The 19,888-nt window shown below is 54.7% G+C and overlaps 2 protein-coding genes across 2 annotated transcripts; both read left to right on the top strand.

Annotated features, from left to right (window-relative positions):
• The first annotated feature begins 509 nt into the window (after window positions 1–509).
• On the top strand, window positions 510–18,902 carry LOC121448781 (bone morphogenetic protein 8A-like). The gene is made up of 7 exons (XM_041652986.1): window positions 510–837; window positions 9,031–9,220; window positions 9,788–9,936; window positions 16,392–16,589; window positions 16,777–16,856; window positions 17,225–17,335; window positions 18,752–18,902. Exons 1-7 carry the CDS (start codon window positions 510–512, stop codon window positions 18,899–18,901), a joined length of 1,206 nt encoding a protein of 401 aa, XP_041508920.1. The 3' UTR covers window position 18,902.
• On the top strand, window positions 10,700–12,408 carry Oxct2 (3-oxoacid CoA-transferase 2). The gene has a single exon (XM_041652984.1). The coding sequence runs from the start codon at window positions 10,849–10,851 to the stop codon at window positions 12,406–12,408; it is 1,560 nt and encodes a 519-aa protein (XP_041508918.1). The 5' UTR covers window positions 10,700–10,848.
• Window positions 18,903–19,888: the final 986 nt, after the last annotated feature.

Here is a 19,888-nt window from a genome sequence, read left to right as displayed (position 1 = left end):
CATGGAACTACACGGCCCAGGGCACAGGTGCCTCCTTCAGAGACCCCGAGGTCTCTGCGCAGAGCCCAGCGTGTGCCCCGCGTGGCAGCTGAATGGGAACCCAGGAGGCCCCTGATGGCCTCTCCCAGAACCCATTCTCCCGAAACCCACTTCGGGGTCGCACCCGTTGCTCCCACCACCCAGCGCAGCAGTAGCGGTACAGACACCCAGTGGACCTGGGTCCGTCCTCGGGCCCGCCCCCGAATCCCCATTGGGTTGGTCCAGGCAGGGGCGGGGCCGAGGAAGAGCGCCTAGGTCAAGGCACTTGAAGGCAAGTCGTGCTCCCGACTTTCGCGGGTCAGCGCCCCGGAGCCCACGTTGCTCTGCCGGTCCTTCAGACTCAGCGATCGCCTGCCGAGCGCGTGGTGCTCAGTCACTGCGGAACTGCCAGCGATAGCTGCGAACTCAGAGGATCCTCTGCGCCATCTGGTCCCCGCCGTCGGGGCGTCTCTGGATGCGAGTCCCCTGAGATGGCTTCGCGCAGGGGGCTCCTCTGGCTGCTGTGCACGGCTCTGTGTGCTTTGGGCGGCTGTCACGGCCCGCGTCCCCCACACGTCTTTCCCCAGCGTCGCCTGGGAGTACATGAGCGCCGAGATCTGCAGCGAGAGATCCTGGCGGTGCTCGGGCTGCCTGAGCTGCCCCGACCCCGTGCGCCACCCGCCGCCTCCCGACAGCCAGCGTCCGCGCCGCTTTTCATGTTGGACCTGTATCACGCCGTGGCTGGTGGCGATGACGACCGTGTGCCCCCGCAGCCCCACCTGGGGCGCTCCGACCTCGTCATGAGCTTCGTCAATATGGGTGAGTGAGAGAGAGGAGGGCCCGGGTGGCTGCAGTCTCCACGTGGAGAGCGCATGGCCACCTGTCTGGGGATAATGTTCCTAGTCACATGTGTGCTCCTCCAGGAGTGTGAGGCCCTTGAAGCAGGGAAACACGGTGCAGCAGAAACGACCAAGGGGAAAGCAGGGACGACAGGGGTCAGGACTGGAAGGTCTGAGGGCTATCGTGGATTCCCCGGGCCTTTGCCCACCAAGGCGCTCAGGAGTGGGAATCTGGTGATGTCCAGGTCCCCCTAGGCCCAGGTCCTGGAAAACAGTTGATTCTGGGAAGACTGATGAGTAAACAGAGGGCTATGGTACTGTCCCTGTGATAAACGCAGCCCTCAAGAGAGGGACAAAGTTCAGTGTGGAAACCTGTGGTCATATCATCAAAGTGACCAGGGCTGATCCTCACGCCCTGATGGCAGGTTCTTTCCGTGTAGCAGGAAGTGGGTGGATGAAGTGCACTGTCAGGAGGTGGAGTGGACAGACTCAGACCATGACTTGTCTTGTGGGCTTGGGCCCCACAGCTGGCTCTGGACTTGGCAGAGAGTGAATGTCCAGGCCAATGAATGACCCAAGGGGAGGTTGTGACACTCTTCAATCTCCCAAAATGTGGCTCCTTTCTCTAGGTATCTCTTGACCTCAGGACCACTTTCTCCTACTAGTCTTAGTGGCATTTTTCCCCAAAGCCTTCTATCTGTAATCACAAGTATTTACTTTTGGTCAGGTCCCGTCTTCCCCTCCCACCTCCCCCCACCCCCACCCGTCCTCTCTGTCCCCCCCTCCACCCCGCTTTGCTTCTGTCTGTGACAGGCAGCCTGGGCTGCAGCAGACACTAGGCTGGGACTGGTCCCAGGCCTTGACCTGAGAGCAGGGGGAAGATGGACCTTGCCATTGCCACGAGTCCCTTGCACCCACTCATCCTTCAGGGGCACGTGGAACAGGCAAGAGCAGGGAGACACCGGGAGTCTGGAAACCACCTGAGAAAGGCCCAGGCTACAAGGCTGTGCATCCAGTTCTCAGGTTTTGACATACTTTCCAGGGCGAGAAGAACTTTGTCAGCAGGGTGTAAGGGGCAGCAGCAGGTTTATGGTGCCATCAGCTCCTTGTTTCCTACCCGGAGGTAGGAAAAGGGGACACAGTCAAGTAGAGACTCTCCCGTCCATGGTTGCTGGTGGCTAAAGTGGGGGAGAGCATAACGAAGGACAAGACAGTCCTTAGCCAGCTCTGAAAGCCCACAGCCAGGAGAGCACTGCAGCCTTCCTGCTTCAAAACCGGGCTTGGGTACTTAAGACCGACCACGTGTGGCTCTCCAGCCTCAGGAAGGCGACCGAGGGTGCAGGGATAGTCAAACTGACGAGAGAGTTGTTCAAGAATGTCCCCCCGGGGGAACCTCTGATCAAAATGAGTCACCACCCAGCCCATGCTCTTCTCCCCTCCCCCTCTGGGTCAGCATGAAGAGCCCCGGTGGGAACTGTTGCTGTGAACGGAGCAGTAGCCATTACTGCAGTGCTCACTTCCCCCTGGGACCCCTAGTAAATCCCTAGAGATGGCAAATGGATGAACAGAGAGCCAGGGGAGGCTGGACCAGGGCCAGTGCCTGCTGATCCTCATCGCTGATCCTCATCCCCGCTACCTGCATCTCAGTTTCGCACAAACAACAGCAAAATTCTCAAGTGAGCTAGGCATGGTGACTTGGGCTTGTAATCCCAGCACTCGGGAGACTGAGACAGGAGGATTGCTACAGCTTCAAGGCCAGTCTGGGCACCAGAGTGAGTCAAAACATGTGTATAAACACAGAAAGAGGGCTTAAGGTAGGCATTTCCATATGTCTGTGTCTGTGTCTGTGTCATTTAAACCTAGGAATGGATTCTAAAAGCCAAGCCAAAGCTGTGTGTCCTGTGTTTAGGATTTTTTTTCCAGTCTGAAAGATCTTTGGCCTTTTGCATATTCTTCCATCCGTTATTGGCCACTAGCAATAACACATGAACTGTGTGGGAATCCCTGCTTTATGAACTCGGGTTAAATGGCTAGCTCAGGCCCACGCAACGTGTCGAGGCCACATCCATAGTTATGGATTTTGAATTGTGTTTCCTACCATGTCACATTTCCCCCCATTATTGCCCGAGTGTCCCAGTAGGATCTGGATGCAGCAGCATCCCAGGGTGGCAATGGTGGTGACCCTGTGGAGCAGTGTGACAGCAGATTCCTGTCTCTGGTGTTCCTGTGCTCGGAGAAGGGAGAGCCCCAAGCTAAGTTGGTACTCTCAGCACCGGACCCCACCTTGTCCCCTCCCGATCCACCCTCAGTCCCTGCAGGTCTCTGCCTTGCGTCCTCCCTTCTGTGGGCCTCTGCTTCTGTCCGTGTCTGCTGTGATAGCATCAGAAAAACGAGGTGCCTCCCAGCCCTGATCCTTACTTCTGTTTCTTTGGCACCTGCTGGCCTCACAGCTTCGTTCCTGGGCGGGGTGGCCTCAGGCTCCTGTCCTTCCCAAGGGTGAAAGGAGGCGGGAAGGACGACAGCCCTGCCTGCTCCTGTCTGTGAACAGGCTGGCAGCTCTGTTCTGGATGGGGAAACTGAGGCACAACCATCACCCGCAGGCAGAGCCCAGCAGGACCACATGGAGCCATCTGCATATGCATCAGCTCCTTTCCCAGCCCAGAAGTTTTTCTTCCCGGGGCCTCAGATAGCTGAGGGCAGGGGCAGCAATGAGCTATGGGGACCAGATCTGAGGGCACGAGAGACCCGGCCTTGGTCCCGCTCTGTCCCTGCCAGCCGTGTGACCTTGAGGGTGATACTTCCTCACCACTGACCTCGGGGTCACTTCCTTTGGTCCTTTGCCAGGGAATTCCTTCATTTCTTCACTCCCTCGCTCATTCATTCATCCATCCCTCCTACTAGTAATCATGCAGTACCTACTATGTGCCAGACTTGGCTCCTGGTTCCAGTTGCTGGGGAAGTCACACTGAACAGGCACTGCCTGTGTCCTTTCAGAGATGACCTTCCAGTGGGGGAGACGATACATGTGACATGAAAGTGGTTGTCGGGGATGCCGTATACCCGCCACACTCCCAATTTGGAAACAAGAGGACCTGAGAAGGGCTGGGTCGAGGGGCTTCCAACCTGGGACTCACACAGAGAATTCCTATCTTGACGCCATGCCTACTCCCACCGTGATCTGGCCTTTCCTGGCTTCCCTCTCTGAGCCTCAGTTTCCCCTTCTGTGAAATAGAGCTACTCATCTTTAAGGGGCTTCCGGGGCCGAGTGAGATGACAGCAGCACCGACCACTTGGCCAGACCGCCACATCTGTCCCTGCATTTGCATGCACAGTGCTGGCTCAGGAGAGCGAGGCTCAGAGAAGGCTGGTGACATTCCCAAGGCCACACAGCAGTTCGTCTGCACCCTGCGCTGATGCCCTCAATGTAGGCTCTATGCCTCCATCCTTAGCCGGGGGTCTGTCCTGTCCCTAGGCGCTGTAAGAGCTATTGTATTAGTCTAAATGTGAGTTATGCTGTAAGCTGCGCTCCTTTTTGTAAAGTGTTCCTGAGTTCACAGAAGTGTCACGTGCTCATCATATAAAATACAAGCCGCTCGAAATCAGGGGCTTCTATGGGATCCCCAGTTTTACTAGCCAGTCCCCCAGTGCTCTGTGATTCCTATTGGCAAAGATTCATTTGACCTGTTTTACTTAAAACATTTTAAAATTGTGTATGCGCTGCGTGTGTGTGTGCATACACATTCATGTGTGGGGGCGTATGTGTGCACACAGGTGCACACGCTTACGGGGGGCAAAGCTGACATTTGGGGCTTTCCTCAACTGCCCTCACTTTATCTATTGAGATAGGCTCTGTCTCAGAGCCCCAAGTGCACCGCTTTTACAGAGTTTAGCTGGCCAGCTTGCCCTGCAGATTCTGCCTCTGCTACCCGAGTGCTGGGATCACAGGCAGCCACCTTGCCTGCCCGGCTCTTCACCTGGGTGTGGGGATCTGAACTTCCATCCTCACGGTTCCACGGCAAATCCTTTACCACCAAGCACATCCCCAGTCTTTGTTTCTGGTCTTATTTTTTGACTTGAATGCTATTGAATGAATTAACCCATAATGTATTCATATTAATTTATTATTAATAGCTATTTGGCTTTTTTTGCCTGTTGGATTTGGGGCCACAGTCAGCCTACATCTTCCCTGGCACTAGAGAAATGGAACAATATAAAAAAGGCCAAATTCGATTCTCCGTGGCTCTCACCCCACCGTGTGCCACAGCCTCCATGGTCAGGTGCTCAGGGCAGACTGGCAGAGGGGAGGGAGACAGCCCAATGGAGTCAGGGGGCACTAAGAGCTGCGTCAGGCATGACACCAGCCGTGCTCCTGACAGCCTGTGTTCCATGGGACCCAGCATGAGGAAGGTGGCTTTAGCTGGCATTCTAGGGTTCTTAGGGACAGAAGATGCTGAAAGTCACCTACACCTCACTAGGCCAGATGTTAAACTTCCAGGTCTACCCATTTTCATGGCTGTAAGTCTGAAAGTCCATGTCAATGGACCTTGAGTTCATGTGTGACTTTGGCATAGAACCCTTTCTCCGCCTCAGTTTCCCCTCTCTGAACCTCAACTCTGAAGACCTCAATTCTGACCCAAACTGTGCTCACCCTACTGATGGGAATTCCTCTAGGGATGAGTCATGGGGTGGAGGGCACACTCAGGCCACCCTCTCCCAGAAGCCACCTCCCCTCCCCCCAGGCAAGAAGGGATGTGTCATCAAGGACCACATTCTTAAGTTTCTTCTGGAGGAATCGCACCCTTGCTCACATCTCCTGGGATGTGGTGGCCTGTGGGGGTGTTGTCTTTTAATTTGGGGTCTGGACCAGTAATTATGTGTGCAGAGCTGTTTACGAAAACAGCCTGTGAAGAAAGTCAGTGCAGAGACTCAGCTGAAAATACCCCAGGAGTGAGCCTGGGCCTTGCCACAGTGCTGAGGCTCCTGGTGGGAGAAATTTCCTCAGGTGCAGAATGCACAGGTCACTAACCCCAGGCCCCACCCTCCTCTGAGGTCCTGCAGGAGCCCAGGAGCCCAGGGTCTTGTAAGTCTGGTGTGGGCCTCTCAGCCTTTGGAACCAACCGCATAGGGCAGTCATGTCCAGCCCCTCCTCCTCAGGGCCTGGAAACCTGTCTCCACTTTTAAAAGCCCCACCAGGAAAGGAAGAAAATGTCACAGCAAGTGCAGACATCAGTGACCTCTGCTGGAAGCTCCCTGTGACATGGTTGTCACTCAGACCAGCGGCAGACCCCAGCCCCAGGAGCTGTGAGTGATGGGCACTGAGCCAGTGTCCTGGGGAAGAACAGAAGTCTGCTCTCTCTGTCCCCTGAACAGGCTGCCATCCATCCACCAGCCATGTGCAGCTCCTGCCCTAAAGAGCTCACTATCTAGAGGGGACACAACCCACTGGCACAAGGGCAGGGGACAGACCCAGAGCCTGGTCACACTCCACCACTGAGGGAAGTCAGCGAAGCAAATCAAGCAAGGAGGAACCTGTAGCCAGGAACCGCAGTGGAGATAGCAGAGGAGCGCTGCTCACTGGCTTGCTCAGCTTGCTTGCTTTCACAGCTCGGGACTACCCACCAAGGGGCGGCACCACCCACAGTGGGTTGGCTCCTTCCATATCAATCATTGATCAATACAATACCCTACTGGCTTTCCTACAGCCTGTCTCAGTTGTGGTTCCCTCTTCTCAGATAACTGCAACTTGTATCAAAGTGACGTAAAACTAGCCAGCACAGGGACCCGTGGAACCAAGGTTAGCTTTCTGTGTGCCTGGGGCATTGCTTTTTTGCAATGTCTTCCCACGGTTTTGCCAAGCATGTGTGGGATTCTTGCACAGAATGGTCAATTCGCTCAGCTTCGCAAAATGCTGTGTAGATAGCATTGCTATCCGTACTGCAGGTCCTGTCTGACCTTACCTGTTAGGTTCTCAAAGGTTGTACTGACCCTATGGAAAGCATCCAAACCCTCTCCTCCATCATTCTTAAACCCATGACCCCTTCAATTTCTTAATAACACCTACAAACAAAGGATATTCCCTAATGGGCTTTGGCTTTTTTTTTTTTTGGTATGGTGGGTAATGATGTGAGATCAAATCCTGCACCTCCCACATTTACAAGGTTTTTTTTTTTTATCATCTCATTGTATCTCTCCTCCTCTTCTTCTTGAGACAGGGTCTCACTATATAGCCCTGGCTGTCCTGAAATTCACTCTGTAGATCAGGCTGACTCGAACTCACAGAGATCCACCTGCCTCTGCTTCCCGAGTGCTGCGATTAGAGGAGTGTGCCACCATCTGGTCCTCTCTTGTTTGTCAAACCTCACTAGGGCTGAGTTTAACTGTCTTGTTCACTTAGATGTTCCCGCCACCTATGGCAGCTGTGCAGAAATGAGCAGAGAACTACATCTGTCAGAGAAAGACACCAAACAAACCTTGCTCTGATTGTAAAACTTCAAAGACACGCTGAGATGTTGTGGGACTCTATCCTTCCCACCCTGGTCTGGGGCTGCATGCATAGAGATAAACCTGTCACCCAGCCCACCCCAGCCCTGCTGTATGTCAGTCACTGCAGGCTTGGGTCCTCACAGAAAGACAGGAAGTTGTCCTCAGATTTGCTCTGATAGTTCAACCTGGTGCTTTGTAGAACCTGGTTTGCGGTCAGCAAGCCTGTGGGTCACAGAGTTAATGACTTGGAAACGCATAATTAAAATCTGTTAGGTTTGGGGAATACTCTGGGCTGCTTCAACCCCTGTTTACTGGAAACACAGATTTTTGGCATTTGGCAGTGAAAGGAGGGGCCAGATGGTGGCACACTTTTTCAATCCCAGCACTTGGGAGGCAGAGGCAGGTGGATCTCTGTGAGTTCTAGGCCAGCCTGGTCTACAGACGGAGTTCCAGTATAGAAAGGGTTACACGGAGAAACCCTATCCTGAAAAACAAGAGAAAGAAAGAAAGAAAGAAAGAAAGAAAGGAGGAAGGAAGGAAGGAAGAAAGAGAAGAAAGGAAGGGAGAAAGAAAGAAAGAAAGGGAGGGAGAGAGGGAGGGAGGAAGGAAAGAAGAGAGGAAGGATGTGAAAGGAGACTCCCCTGAATATTCTTCCCTGGGCATCTCTGTGCTGCTGGGCAAATGTGGTATATGTTCTTCAGATTTGGTCTCTGCCCTGTTGGCTGTACCCACCCTGGACCTCACCTCAGCTGTCACCCCCATCCTATCCTCCCCTCGCATTCGTGGGGACTTGTAGTTGGACTATGTGGCTCCCACTGGTCAGAGACCAGAATTGTTCCTAGCCCTGAGTTCCAGCTTACTGCAGACGTGCCCTGCTTAACTCGTGGCTTCACTCCACAATAAATCTGCGGGCAGTAGCCCCTCCCCAGTGCGCCCCATTTCTCCTCTGCGCCACCTGCTCCCCATCCTCTGAGACCTGTTTATAGCTCAGGCCTTCCAAGAAGCCTGTTGAGATCTCAAAACGCAGTGGGGCAGACGTCTCCAGCAGTCGAGGGCTTGTCCAGGAATTTCTCATCCTACTTTTGATTTTTTTTACTTTCTACTTCTCTTCTTCCACTTTCCTTCTGTACCCTAGAAGGGACGTGGGTCCTTTGTCCCCTAGTTGCTGGCACTGGGTGTCCCTCCCTTTCCTAAGGTCCTTCTGCTGATGGCCTTGTAATGTGGCGTGCACTCTGCACATCCCTCTCCCAGGACACCCAGGAAATTCAAACACATAACTAACAGCTCAGCTCAGCTGTCAGATCTGAGCTCCCCCATCCCACCTTCTCCTCAAGGGCAGGCGCTGGGAGTCCTCTGTCCCACTGAAATTCAGCCAATTACGTCCCTGTAGACAAGGTTTTCCCCTGGAACTGTGCTAATTTTCTGCCTTGGGACCAATGTCCATCTCGCTGTTGGCCTAGCAGCTCTAAAAGGAGGCATCGTGATTCATCAATGGGACCAGGACCCTGCTGAACACTTGCTGAGTTTCCCACTACACCACCTCCTGGGGCCAGGTGTGTTCCCAGAGCAGACCACAAGCTGTGTGTATAGCAGCAGCAGGCCCCCAACCCCAGGCACCACAGGGAGCCCTACGCTGAGCATAAGCCATCCTGGCTCCCAATAATGACCCCACTCCCACTTTCTCTTCCAGTGGAGCGCGACCGTACCCTGGACTACCAGGAGCCGCACTGGAAGGAATTCCGCTTTGACCTAACCCAGATCCCTGCTGGGGAGGTCATCACAGCTGCTGAGTTCCGGATATATAAAGAGCCCAGCACCCACCCGCTCAACACAACCCTCCATGTCAGTATGTTCGAGGTGGTCCAGGAGCACTCCAACAGGTATCTTCCCTCTGCCCAGGTACCCACCCCACTCATGGTCTCATGGTCTAGGCTCTGGCAGGGCCTGACCGAGGATGCATTTCCCAAAAAGGAAAGGGGCGCCTCCTGAGAGAGGCACCTCAGACGCGAGAAAGGGGCTTGGCCTGGAACCTTCTGCACTGCCACGATGACTGTGGAGCCCTAATAGGCCATAGCGGAGCCAGTGTCCCATCAGCGCATCGCCACAGTAAAATGTCCAGGGTTGGCCGGGCTGTGGTGGCGCATGCCTTTAATCCCAGCACTCGGGAGGCAGAGGCAGGCGGATCTCTGTGAGTTCGAGACCAGCCTGGTCTACAAGAGCTAGTTCCAGGACAGGCTCAAAAACCACAGAGAAACCCTGTCTCGAAAAACCAAAAAAAAAAAAAAAAAAAAAATGTCCAGGGTTGGTTATCAGCGAATTGTGGTACCAGAGGAGGCAGTTCAGAGCCGAGCAGGGAAGAGGCTCTGAAAGTGGTCCCCCAGGCAGGCACAAGATACAGGCAGGCGTGCGACCTCGGTCCTTGGTTAATTGTTCTTTCATGTCCACAGGGAGTCTGACTTGTTCTTTTTGGATCTTCAGACGCTCCGATCTGGGGACGAGGGCTGGCTGGTGCTGGACATCACGGCAGCCAGTGACCGCTGGTTGCTGAACCACAAGAAGGACCTGGGACTCCGCCTCTATGTGGAAACCGAGGATGGTGAGGCTCCCAGGCTTAGCAGGGAGCTGCCCTGGGGGTCCTGGGAGGTGGTTTCAGCCCAGGCTGCCAGCTTAATATACGGAGCCCTCTCACTGGGCCACACTTGGCCTTTCTTGAGGACTCAGTGGGTAGTGGTGAGGTCCTGGACACAGGGAGGCCCCAGCCAGGGAGCATCCAATGGGCGGGTACTTCTTCATGGGCAGCAGACTCTGAGAGGTTCTGTACTAGGAAGGAGGGGTGGGGGACCCGCACCCCAGGTCCTTAGTGCAGAGCCTGGGTTATCCCTGCTCTGCAGTGTTGTAGCTCAGTACCCGTGCCTCAGTTTCCCCGTCTACACAGGTTTACAGCCGCTGCTTCACTCTCAGGGTTTTCGTGCCCTTTATGTGGGGCAGTGAGGCAGAAAGGACAGCAGAGCAGGAGGCTGGCCTGTCTGGGGTCCAGCAAAAGGCTGGAGGGATAGCTTGGAAGGAGAGGGGCAGAGCGGTGGCAGGGGTCACTCTGAGTTAGGGAAAGCTGGCAAGGTCCTTGGAAAGTTTCGAGCAGTTTAACAGCAGCGGGGGACAGATGTGATTGTGGCTTTAAAAGACCCAGCTAACTTCAGCCCCTTGAGGAATCCTAACCCCGCCCCCAGGTGAGCTTTCCAGGGTACTACGAATGGGGGGGAGGGGGGGGGCGGACTGGACCCAGCACTGGCAGTCAGTTGTCAGCAGCATTATTTCGAGTGTCTATCCAAGATGTTGTGAGACAGGTCAGGCGACAGGGATGGCCAAGGGTGTCCTCAGGCAGAGTGTGACCATGGAGATCCCAGTGAGTGTCCTCCCTGCTTTGTGACGCAGCACGGAGGTGGCGTGGGGCAGCTCACAGGCCTTTCCCGCTCTGTCCGGGTCTTGGGAGCCTCGTGGCCTGTGGGCGATGGCGGCACTGAGGCTTTTGGCGTGGGCGCTCCCGCGCGTGGTCTCCATCTGCCGCCCACCGCCTGCGCTGCCCCACCGCCTTGTCCTCCGCTTTGCTAGCGACTGCTACGGACGGGTCCACTTCTACACGGACCCTGTGAAGGCGGTGGAGGGCGTCAAGGATGGGGCGACCGTCATGCTAGGAGGCTTCGGGCTCTGTGGCATCCCTGAGAACCTGATCGGCGCGCTGAAGACCAAGGGCGTGAAGGACCTGAAGATCGTCAGCAGCAACGTGGGCGTGGAGGACTTCGGCCTGGGCATCTTGCTGGCCTCCAAGCAGGTCAGGCGCGTGGTGTGTTCGTACCTGGGGGAGAACGCGCTGTGCGAGAAGTTGTACCTGGCGGGCGAGCTGGACCTGGAGATGACGCCGCAGGGCACCCTGGCCGAGCGCATCCGCGCAGGCGGCGCGGGCGTGCCCGCTTTCTACACGCCTACGGGCTACGGCACGCTGGTGCAGGAAGGGGGCGCCCCGATCCGGTACGCGCCAGATGGCCACCTGGTCACCCTGAGCCAGCCACGGGAGGTGCGCGAGTTCCATGGCCGCCACTACCTGCTGGAGCACGCCATCCGCGCCGACTTCGCCCTGGTCAAGGGCTGGAAAGCCGACCGTTCTGGCAACGTGATCTTCCGGGGCAGCGCGCGTAACTTCAACGTGCCCATGTGCAAGGCCGCGGACGTCTCTGTGGTGGAGGTGGAGGAGATCGTGGACGTGGGCACTTTCCGCCCAGAGGACATCCACATCCCTAACATCTACGTGGACCGTGTGATCAAGGGACCGAAGTACGAGAAGCGCATCGAGCGCAGGACCACGCGCGACAGCCAGCCCGCAGCCGCGAGCAAGCAACAGGACTCCATCAGGACGCGCATTATCAAGCGCGCGGCTCTCGAGTTCGAGGATGGCATGTATGCCAATCTGGGCATCGGGATCCCTGTCTTGGCCAGCAACTTCATCAGCCCCAAGATGAAAGTCTACCTTCATAGTGAAAACGGGATCCTGGGCTTGGGCCCGTTCCCCTTGAAAAATGAGGTGGATGCCGACATCATCAATGCGGGCAAGCAGACGGTGACCGTGATCCCCGAGGGCTGTTTCTTCGCCAGCGATGACTCTTTTGCCATGATCCGCGGAGGACACATTCAACTGACCATGCTCGGTGCCATGCAGGTTTCCAAATACGGTGACCTGGCCAACTGGATGGTGCCAGGCAAGAAAGTGAAGGGCATGGGCGGAGCCATGGACTTGGTGTCAGGTAACACCAAAGTGGTGGTCACCATGGAACACTGCACCAAGGCAAAGGAACCCAAGATCTTGGACAAATGCACCATGCCGCTGACGGGCAAACGCTGCGTGAACCTCATCATCACTGAGAAGGCCGTGTTTAAGGTGGACCCAAAGAAGGGGCTGACACTGGTGGAGCTGTGGGAGGGCACGTCAATGGATGACCTCAAGGCCACCACAGGCTGCTCCTTTAAGGTGTGTCCCAACCTCAAGCCCATGCAGCAGATCAAACCTCATGCTTGAGGAGCCCTGACCCCTCCCTCCAGGGCTGGTTTGCGAAGGAGTTAGCGTCCACAGGGACATCTGACCTGTGTGCCACTGGCTCCTCAGTCTTCCTGCTGCCAGATGGTATCTTCTCAAGAGCTGAGTGATTTTAATTAAAAATCCTAAGCTGAGCCTGTGTGTCCGGTGCCTTACTAAAGCCCTTCGCCAAAACCATCGAGGAGACTGGTCCGCCTCTCCCAGTTTCTGTGACTTTCGCATACAGGCTCCAGAGCATCCCCCGACAGGTCTCAAGACCAGTGCTGCTCCTCATAACTGAATCATGAACCGTAGAGAAAGCAAAGGGCGGGGAGGAATCCAGAGTTCACCTGGTGCCACAAAATGCCGAACTAGGGGGTCTGTGAGCAGGAGGAGCTCTGGCTTCTCTTCCTGGGCCCTTGTTTCTACTCCTAATTTTGTTACCCCGAATATGGCCTTCACCCTCCTTCCTCCTGGGAGCAGCTTATGTGTCCCTAGAAGGGTGGCAGGCCTGTAGCCTGTGGCCTGTGGGATGAGACAGAGGGAAGCTGGTTGGTGCTGTTTCTCTGCCTGCAAAACCCACTGTGCATAAACAGTGTTCCGCACGTCTCCGAAGAGGCCCAAGCTCAGCCCATGGATGAATTCTTACCTAGTGAACTGCAGTGTCTCCTGTTGCCCCTACCACACTGACATTCTGTCCGGGAAGTCCTCTGGCCTCCCTTCCTAACTCCAATATGGCGTCTTGGGGTCTGTCATTCTGAATCTGTAATCTCACAGTGAAAGTGAAAAAAGTTACATAGGTGTGTGTGTGTGTGTGTGTGTGTGTGTGTGTGCTCTGAGAAAGCATCCCCCCACACCCCGATTCCTTTCTGTCCAGAGCTGGGAAGCCTGGTGGCCTTTGACCAGATAGAGTTCTGTCTGATGATTGGGATCGAGGAGCAAATCTGATAGGGAAGGTGCTCTCCGATTCGGGCGAGGAACACCTTCTCTGTGCACATCAAATACAGAACTCTGAAAAGAGCAGCAGCAGTTCCTGTGGGCTTCTGCCCTGCCTCACTCGGCCTCTGCCTTGTGCTGGGCAGGGTAGGAGTTGCTTGGCTCTGCAGCTGCTTGCTCCAGGCCTTGAAGAGTTGATGCCCTCTCTGGGTCTTAGTTTGTATGCTTCTAAAATGGGAACCTTGGCTTAGCTGCATCCATGGGCTCCCAGTACAGCTAACCTTGCCTTGGGAGCCCCCAGAGGTCCCCAGCACCCATCCAAGCTAGCTTTGAGGAGTTCAGCCAAAGTCTGCTCTGTGTCCAGCAGAGCCTAGAAAACAAGCTACGCAAAAGAAAAGCAAACGTGGCTGAGTCTGGAACACTGATGGCCTCTGAGTTCCACAGAAACCAGGCCTCAGGGACTCCACAGTAAGAAGCAGGGACACAGGCCCTGTCCTGGGCCCAAGCCTGCCCCTTGTGTCATTCACAGGGCCTGACACTGTGGGTCCTTCCAGCTCCCAGCTGCTCTGCCCTCCCCATGTGTGGCCCCGGGGCCCTGGCTATCTTTCTGTCTGCCTGAGGCTCTGCCTTCTCACACCACCTGCTTCCCACCAGCCTCACTCTGGACCCCATTCCTCCTGCCTGACCTCACCTGAGTCTCTTCCAGGCCATGCCTGCAGCCCACGCCCCTTGTCCCCTTGTCCCATAGCCCTCAGTCGTGGTCCTGCGATGGAGTCTCAGGCCTCGCACTTTTGTTAGTAGCAGGTGAAGTCATAGGCCAAAGGTTGCATTGATGAGCTTTCCTTTCAAGTGGCAGGTGGACATTTGGAGTCCGGTCAAGATGTGGAGTGTGGAGTCCAGCTGCCTGAAGGGCTGACCTTTGAGTGGACTGTCCACCACAGTGGACAGTGGCCTTGACTCAGTGTGTGACAAAGAGCCTGGTAGAGTGCAAACGGAGCACACAGACCTGAGTGTGCATGCACGTATGAGTGTGTTCTGTTTCGTTACAGTTTGTGTTGGGATTATACCTAAGGTTTCATGCTTACCAGACAAGGCTGCACTCCTGAGCTGTGGCCTCAGCCCTTTGGGCTCTTTTACCTTCTTCCAGGGTTGGGATAGAACCCAGGACCGTGAGTACACTAAGTGAGAACACTGAGTCACATTAGTGTCTGTAAATATACATGCATGTACATGTGTGCATCAGTGCTTGTGACATGTCAGCTGAACAATGGAGCTGTGTTTAGTGATGGATAACATGAGCATTGTCGGGCTTTGGTGTAGGAATCTCACAGGGCACCAAAGGGAATGGTTCTGAGCCCTGTCATGGCACCAGAAGTGATCCTGACTGACTGCTGCTGGGAGGTGAACCCACCCAAGCTGCTGCGTGGGGCCATTACTGTGCAGAACGATGGTTGGTTGTTATACTGTTAGAGTTATTGACTGGCTTCTCAGGACTTTCTATCATTCTTGTTTTGTTTTTGAAGATTATTTTATTTTATGGGTATGGGCATTTTGCCTGCATTCACAGATACGTGCATCCCATACATGCCTGGTGCGATGGACCCCCTGGAACCAGATCCATCTGCACAGTTGCGAGCTGCCTGCCATGTGGGTGTTGGGAATTGAACCCAAGTCCTCTAGATGAGCAGCCAGTGCTCTTAACCACTGAGCCGTCTCTCCAACCCTTTGTAATTTATTCTTTGAAAAGTTCATACATGTATACAATTTGTTTTGATCATATCCTCCCACCACGACCTACTTTTTGGTTTTTCAAGACGGGTTTCTCTCTATAACAGCTCTATCATGGAACTCGCTTTGTCGACCAGGCTGGCCTCTAAGTCACAGAGATCCACCTGCCTCTGTCTACCAAGTGCTGGATTAAAGGTGTGCACATTTACCCAGCCACTATCTAGTTCTAATTTCTCGAGTGCCTCCCTGTCTGTTCCCCAACCTCATGGTCTCCTCTTTCTGTTGCTATGGATAACCCAGGTCCTGTTGCTGCTGCCCACTCACCCATGGGTGTGGGGCCATCCTCTGCAGTGCAGGCAGCCTACCAGGAGCCACGGCTGTTTGGTTTTTTTGTTTTGAAAAACAGGCTTTCATGTAGCCCACGCTGGCTGCCAGCTCAGTGTATGACAGAGGGTAACCTTGGACCCCTCTGCTTCCTGCCTCTCCCTTCTAAGTGTTCACAGACTTCACCATGCCAGCTTACTAGAGTGCTTCTGCAGTTAAAAAGGACAGGGTCACTGTCGGGACCACCTGCAAAGTCTGAGCTGGTGCTGGAGGCTTTGCTCTCCTGGGTTGACTGTACTGTGAAGGCATCTGCAGTCCTTAGTGGCTCAGGGGACCCCCCCCCCCCCCCATAGGCTCCACTCTTCCAGTGGACAAGCTCCAGTCTGGCTTCCTCAAGCCCCTCCCTTTCTTTGAAGCCATCGGCTGGCCTGGTGAACACAACACCTGCACTGGATTGAGCCTGATGTGAACTGGACCCAGGACTTTGTGATTCCCTGCTTAGTCTGGGATCAGGGTCATGGGCATCAGTGGGCATCAGGGTAGTGCCCTTGGATGATCAAGCTTGCCGGGCTGGGAGGATAAGCCCTAGCAATGTCCTTGCGGAGGCAGCCATGAGCTGGTGGGTCATGAACCCCACGTTCTAGTCCCCAGAAAGTGCAGGATGAAGATGGGACCGGGTTTTAGATCACTGGACCAAGGGAGTCTGGGTCCTGAGCATCACCAGCAGAGGACTCTGCTCATCTCTGAGTGACTGTGACTTAGGGTACAGTGATGACCACCTGAGGAAATGTTTCTCGTCTATATCAGGTTATGTCTGTGGCTGCTGAGGTCCCTGTCCCTGCCACCTCAGGCCCAAGTGCTTGGGTTGGACTCCAGATGAGAAAATAGGTTCATAGATGCCACACCACCATCCACAAGTCAGTCTCTCTCTCTCTCTCTCTCTCTCTCTCTCTCTCTCTCTCTCTCTCTTCTCTCTCATCTCTGTCTCCATCTCCCAGGGCACAGCATGGATCCTGGCCTGGCAGGTCTGCTGGGACAACAGGCACCACGCTCCAGACAGCCTTTCATGGTTGGTTTCTTCAGAGCCAGCCGGAACCCTGTGCGGACCCCTCGGGTAGTGAGGCCACAGAGGATGAAGAGGCAGCTAAATAAAATCATCCAGATGCAGCACTTGAATAAACACCTAGGAGTCTTTGGTGAGGACCAGGCTGGGATCTGACTGAAGCTTCCTTTACAGGCTGAGTCCTTCCAGTCTGTCAACTATGTCTTATTAGAGTCCCTTGACCTTTGTGGGGTGCCAGGCAGGGAGGGTGGGCTGTGCCTGGCAGGGAGGGTGGGCTGTGTCAGGCATGGTAGAGACTTGGTACCGTTTTGTCCCTGCAGATGATGGCCACGGCTCCCGAGGCAGAGATGTTTGCCGTAGGCATGAGCTCTACGTCAGCTTCCGGGACCTCGGCTGGCTGGTAATGTCTGCTTCTCCTCTCTGAAAGCTACCTCAAGAGCCTGGTGTCACCAGGGAGGGGGTGAAGCTACTGTGCCTTTAACTGTGAAAACGGAGGCCACCTGAGCCCTCTGCCCATTAAACTGTCAGCGCTAGAATGGGGAAACTGAGGCTGGGTGGGCGGGGTCTTTGCTCTCTTCCTGCCACAGCTGCTGCAGGAGGCGTGGGGGCAGCCGTGAGGGACACAGCAGAGGAGGGTGAGGCTGGAGGACAGAGCTGGGGTCACACCCTGCCTGCTGAGGGGATGAGGGTTCACAGCCTCAGGTCACCCTGCGACAGGAATTGCGCCAAAGGACACGCTGATGTGACTCAGCTTTCCCCTTCCCACAGGACTGGGTCATCGCCCCCCAAGGCTACTCAGCCTATTACTGCGAGGGGGAGTGTAATTACCCACTGGGCCACCAAATGAACTCCACCAACCACGCCACCATGCAGGCCCTGGTCAGTATCACAGTGACCTTCTTGGGGCCCAAGGGACTGGGACAGGCCTGGGGGTGGGAACTTTCTCTGCAGTCTTCGCCATGCAGTTAGGTTTCTGGCCCTCGGTAAATGTTGCTCACATGGGTGTTTCTGGAGAGACACCTGAGCACACATGCACGGCCCATGCCTGGGTGGGAACCTGTGGACTGTGTGGGGCCCAGACTAACAGCCTCTGAAGTCAGACTGAGGCATGCACACACACATGGGTGCCCACTGGGGGCCGCCTTGCCCCAAGTGCCCTGCGTATCCTGGTAGACCTGTCCTCTCTGATGTTCTGTGGGCTCAACCATCCTGCCTGATGGGGTGACTCACGAACCCTCAGCTCTTTGGGGACTTGGCTCCTCCTGAACCAGCTTCCCACTTCTTTCCTGGTTGTTCTGGGCCATTCAGTGATGGAAGAAGTTGCTAGCAGGAAGGCAGTAACAACTGCCGTCTATTTGTGCTTGTGGAGCCTGGTGTTAAGACTTCCTTCCAGAACATTTGTCTAGAATCCTAGCACCCAGTGACCCTGGCCTTGTTTACCTAATAGACAATTGTGCCAAATGATGCTCTGGAGCAGTGGTTCTCAACCTGTGGGTCACAAGCCCTTTAGGGTTAAACATCAGATATCCTGCACACCAGATATTCACAATTCCTAACAGTAAGAAAATTACAGTCACAAAGAGGCAATGAAGTAACTTGTTGGCTGGGGGTCACAAGATGAGGAACTGTATTAAAAGGACCACAGCAACAGGAAGGGTGAGAACCACTGCTCTAGAGTGGACATCACGGTTAGGAGCCGCTTTGAGTCATTATTAAGGTGTCCGTTCACAAAGGGTCTTGGTATTTGCTGGATGCCTGGAGCCACTGTCCTGAGAGATTCTCAGCCTGGTGGAGAAATGTGTGCCCGTTTCAAGCTCAGTGCCACCATCAGACAGCCATACAGCCTGCTTAACACCTGCAAAGACAGCCTTGCCTCCAAAGTTGAGGTTGAGCTACAGCAAGCAGGGGAAAGAGTTTGTACCAGCAATGCTTCTAGCTTAGGCTGCAAATGGAGGCTGCCCCTTCCATAGCTGACACCACCCTGGTGGGGATGTAGTAAAGCAGAGAGCTATTAGGAGCAGTGAGGCCCCAGAAGGTGACCCATGGCACCCAGTACTGGGGACCAGTAAGCCTGAGTATCGGCAGAAGTGGAGGTGACAGTGGACCAGGGGCTGAGAGTGCCAAAGGGCTCATGTATCCATCCTCCAAGACAGGTGCCTGGCTGTCTGGAGGAGAGTGGGCAGGGCAGTGCAGGGAGGGACCTCTCTAGCTGCAGGGGAACACGACCTTGGACTGTAGTGGGTGGGAGCTGGGACCACCAGGTTCATGTTCCTATCTGCATCCCCTCCCTACCAGATACACCTGATGAAGCCAGAAGTCGTCCCCAAGGTGTGCTGTGTTCCCACCAAGCTGAGTGCCATTTCTGTGCTCTACTATGACAGAAGCAACAACGTCATCCTGCGCAAGGAGCACAACATGGTGGTCCAGGCCTGCGGCTGCCACTGAGTCCACAGCCTGCTGCCATCACCCTGTTTATCTGGTTAGCCCCTCTGACCAGGAAATGAAATGAATAGATCCTGTCAGATCCAAGGCCAAGGTGGAAGGTGGGGGCTTTCAACTCAGGTCCATGTTCGGCCCTCTCCTGGCCCCTTTGTTCCCTTCCTCTACCCGAGGGTGGGAAGATGGTCCTGGTTATAATCCTGGTGACCTACCTGAGTCCACAAGCAACAGCCCGTCTCCGCCCCTCCCTCAGGAGCATCTATTAAGTGTCCTTTGGGATTGGCACAGAAATCTAATTTACCCACCTATTCATGATGACTACTGGCTCAGCCTGATTTGAATACAGAGCACTAAATTGACCTCGGGCTCTTTAGTATCCACCAGAGGCCTTAGGTGTGTGCAGACATGACCAACTCCCTCCATTACTCCATAGCCTGTGCCCTGGAGGTATAAAACCAGATTTCTGTAGAAGGGTTATTAAAAAAACATGGGAAAGGCAGGGATAGTGATATACGCTTAGTACTTGGGAGACTGGGGCAGAATTACCTGAGTTCAAGGGCAGCCTAAAATATATTTCAAGATCTTTCAAAAAACAAAGACAACAACCAAGCAAAACCCTAGTGTATTTATGGATGTCAGTAACTAAACCTCTGGCCACAGACAGGCATAGGAGACCAGCTGATGAAGAATCTGTTGTAGATTTGACATCTGGATTCAACCATTACCATTAAAGGAAATGCCAGCAGTTTCCTGATCCATAGTCCTCATTTCTGCCTTTGTGCAGACATCACAGGCAGGCACACAACTCGGCAATAGCCAGAAAAATCAAACTGTGCTGTCTTGGAGCTGGAGCAGAAGTGTCGTGGGCAAGATTACCCCAGAAGAGAAGCCAAGGAGCCTCAAGGAAAGAGGCCCCTTCAGGTGCTCATGGTCCACGCAGCGGCGGGCAGCAGGGCAGGGGTTGCATGGTGAGGATGGGAAACAGCACAGCTA

Source organism: Microtus oregoni, unplaced genomic scaffold, assembly GCF_018167655.1.
Source record: "Microtus oregoni isolate MIOR12 unplaced genomic scaffold, Mior012 000005F_ref0000423, whole genome shotgun sequence".
NCBI lineage: Eukaryota > Metazoa > Chordata > Mammalia > Rodentia > Cricetidae > Microtus > Microtus oregoni.
Note: the sequence above shows the minus strand (reverse complement) of the source record. Positions and strands in the feature narration are given on the sequence as shown.

What these genes read in the sequence shown, in the direction of transcription:
- LOC121448781 (XM_041652986.1), top strand. Translation starts at nt 510, where the DNA reads ATGGCTTCGCGCAGGGGGCTCCTCTGGCTGCTGTGCACGGCTCTGTGT. An exon ending in CATGAGCTTCGTCAATATGG is followed by an intron (nt 838 to 9,030) that starts GTGAGTGAGAGA and finishes TTTCTCTTCCAG; the next exon opens with TGGAGCGCGACCGTACCCTG. An exon ending in ACGCCACCATGCAGGCCCTG is followed by an intron (nt 17,336 to 18,751) that starts GTCAGTATCACA and finishes CCTCCCTACCAG; the next exon opens with ATACACCTGATGAAGCCAGA.
- Oxct2 (XM_041652984.1), top strand. Translation starts at nt 10,849, where the DNA reads ATGGCGGCACTGAGGCTTTTGGCGTGGGCGCTCCCGCGCGTGGTCTCC.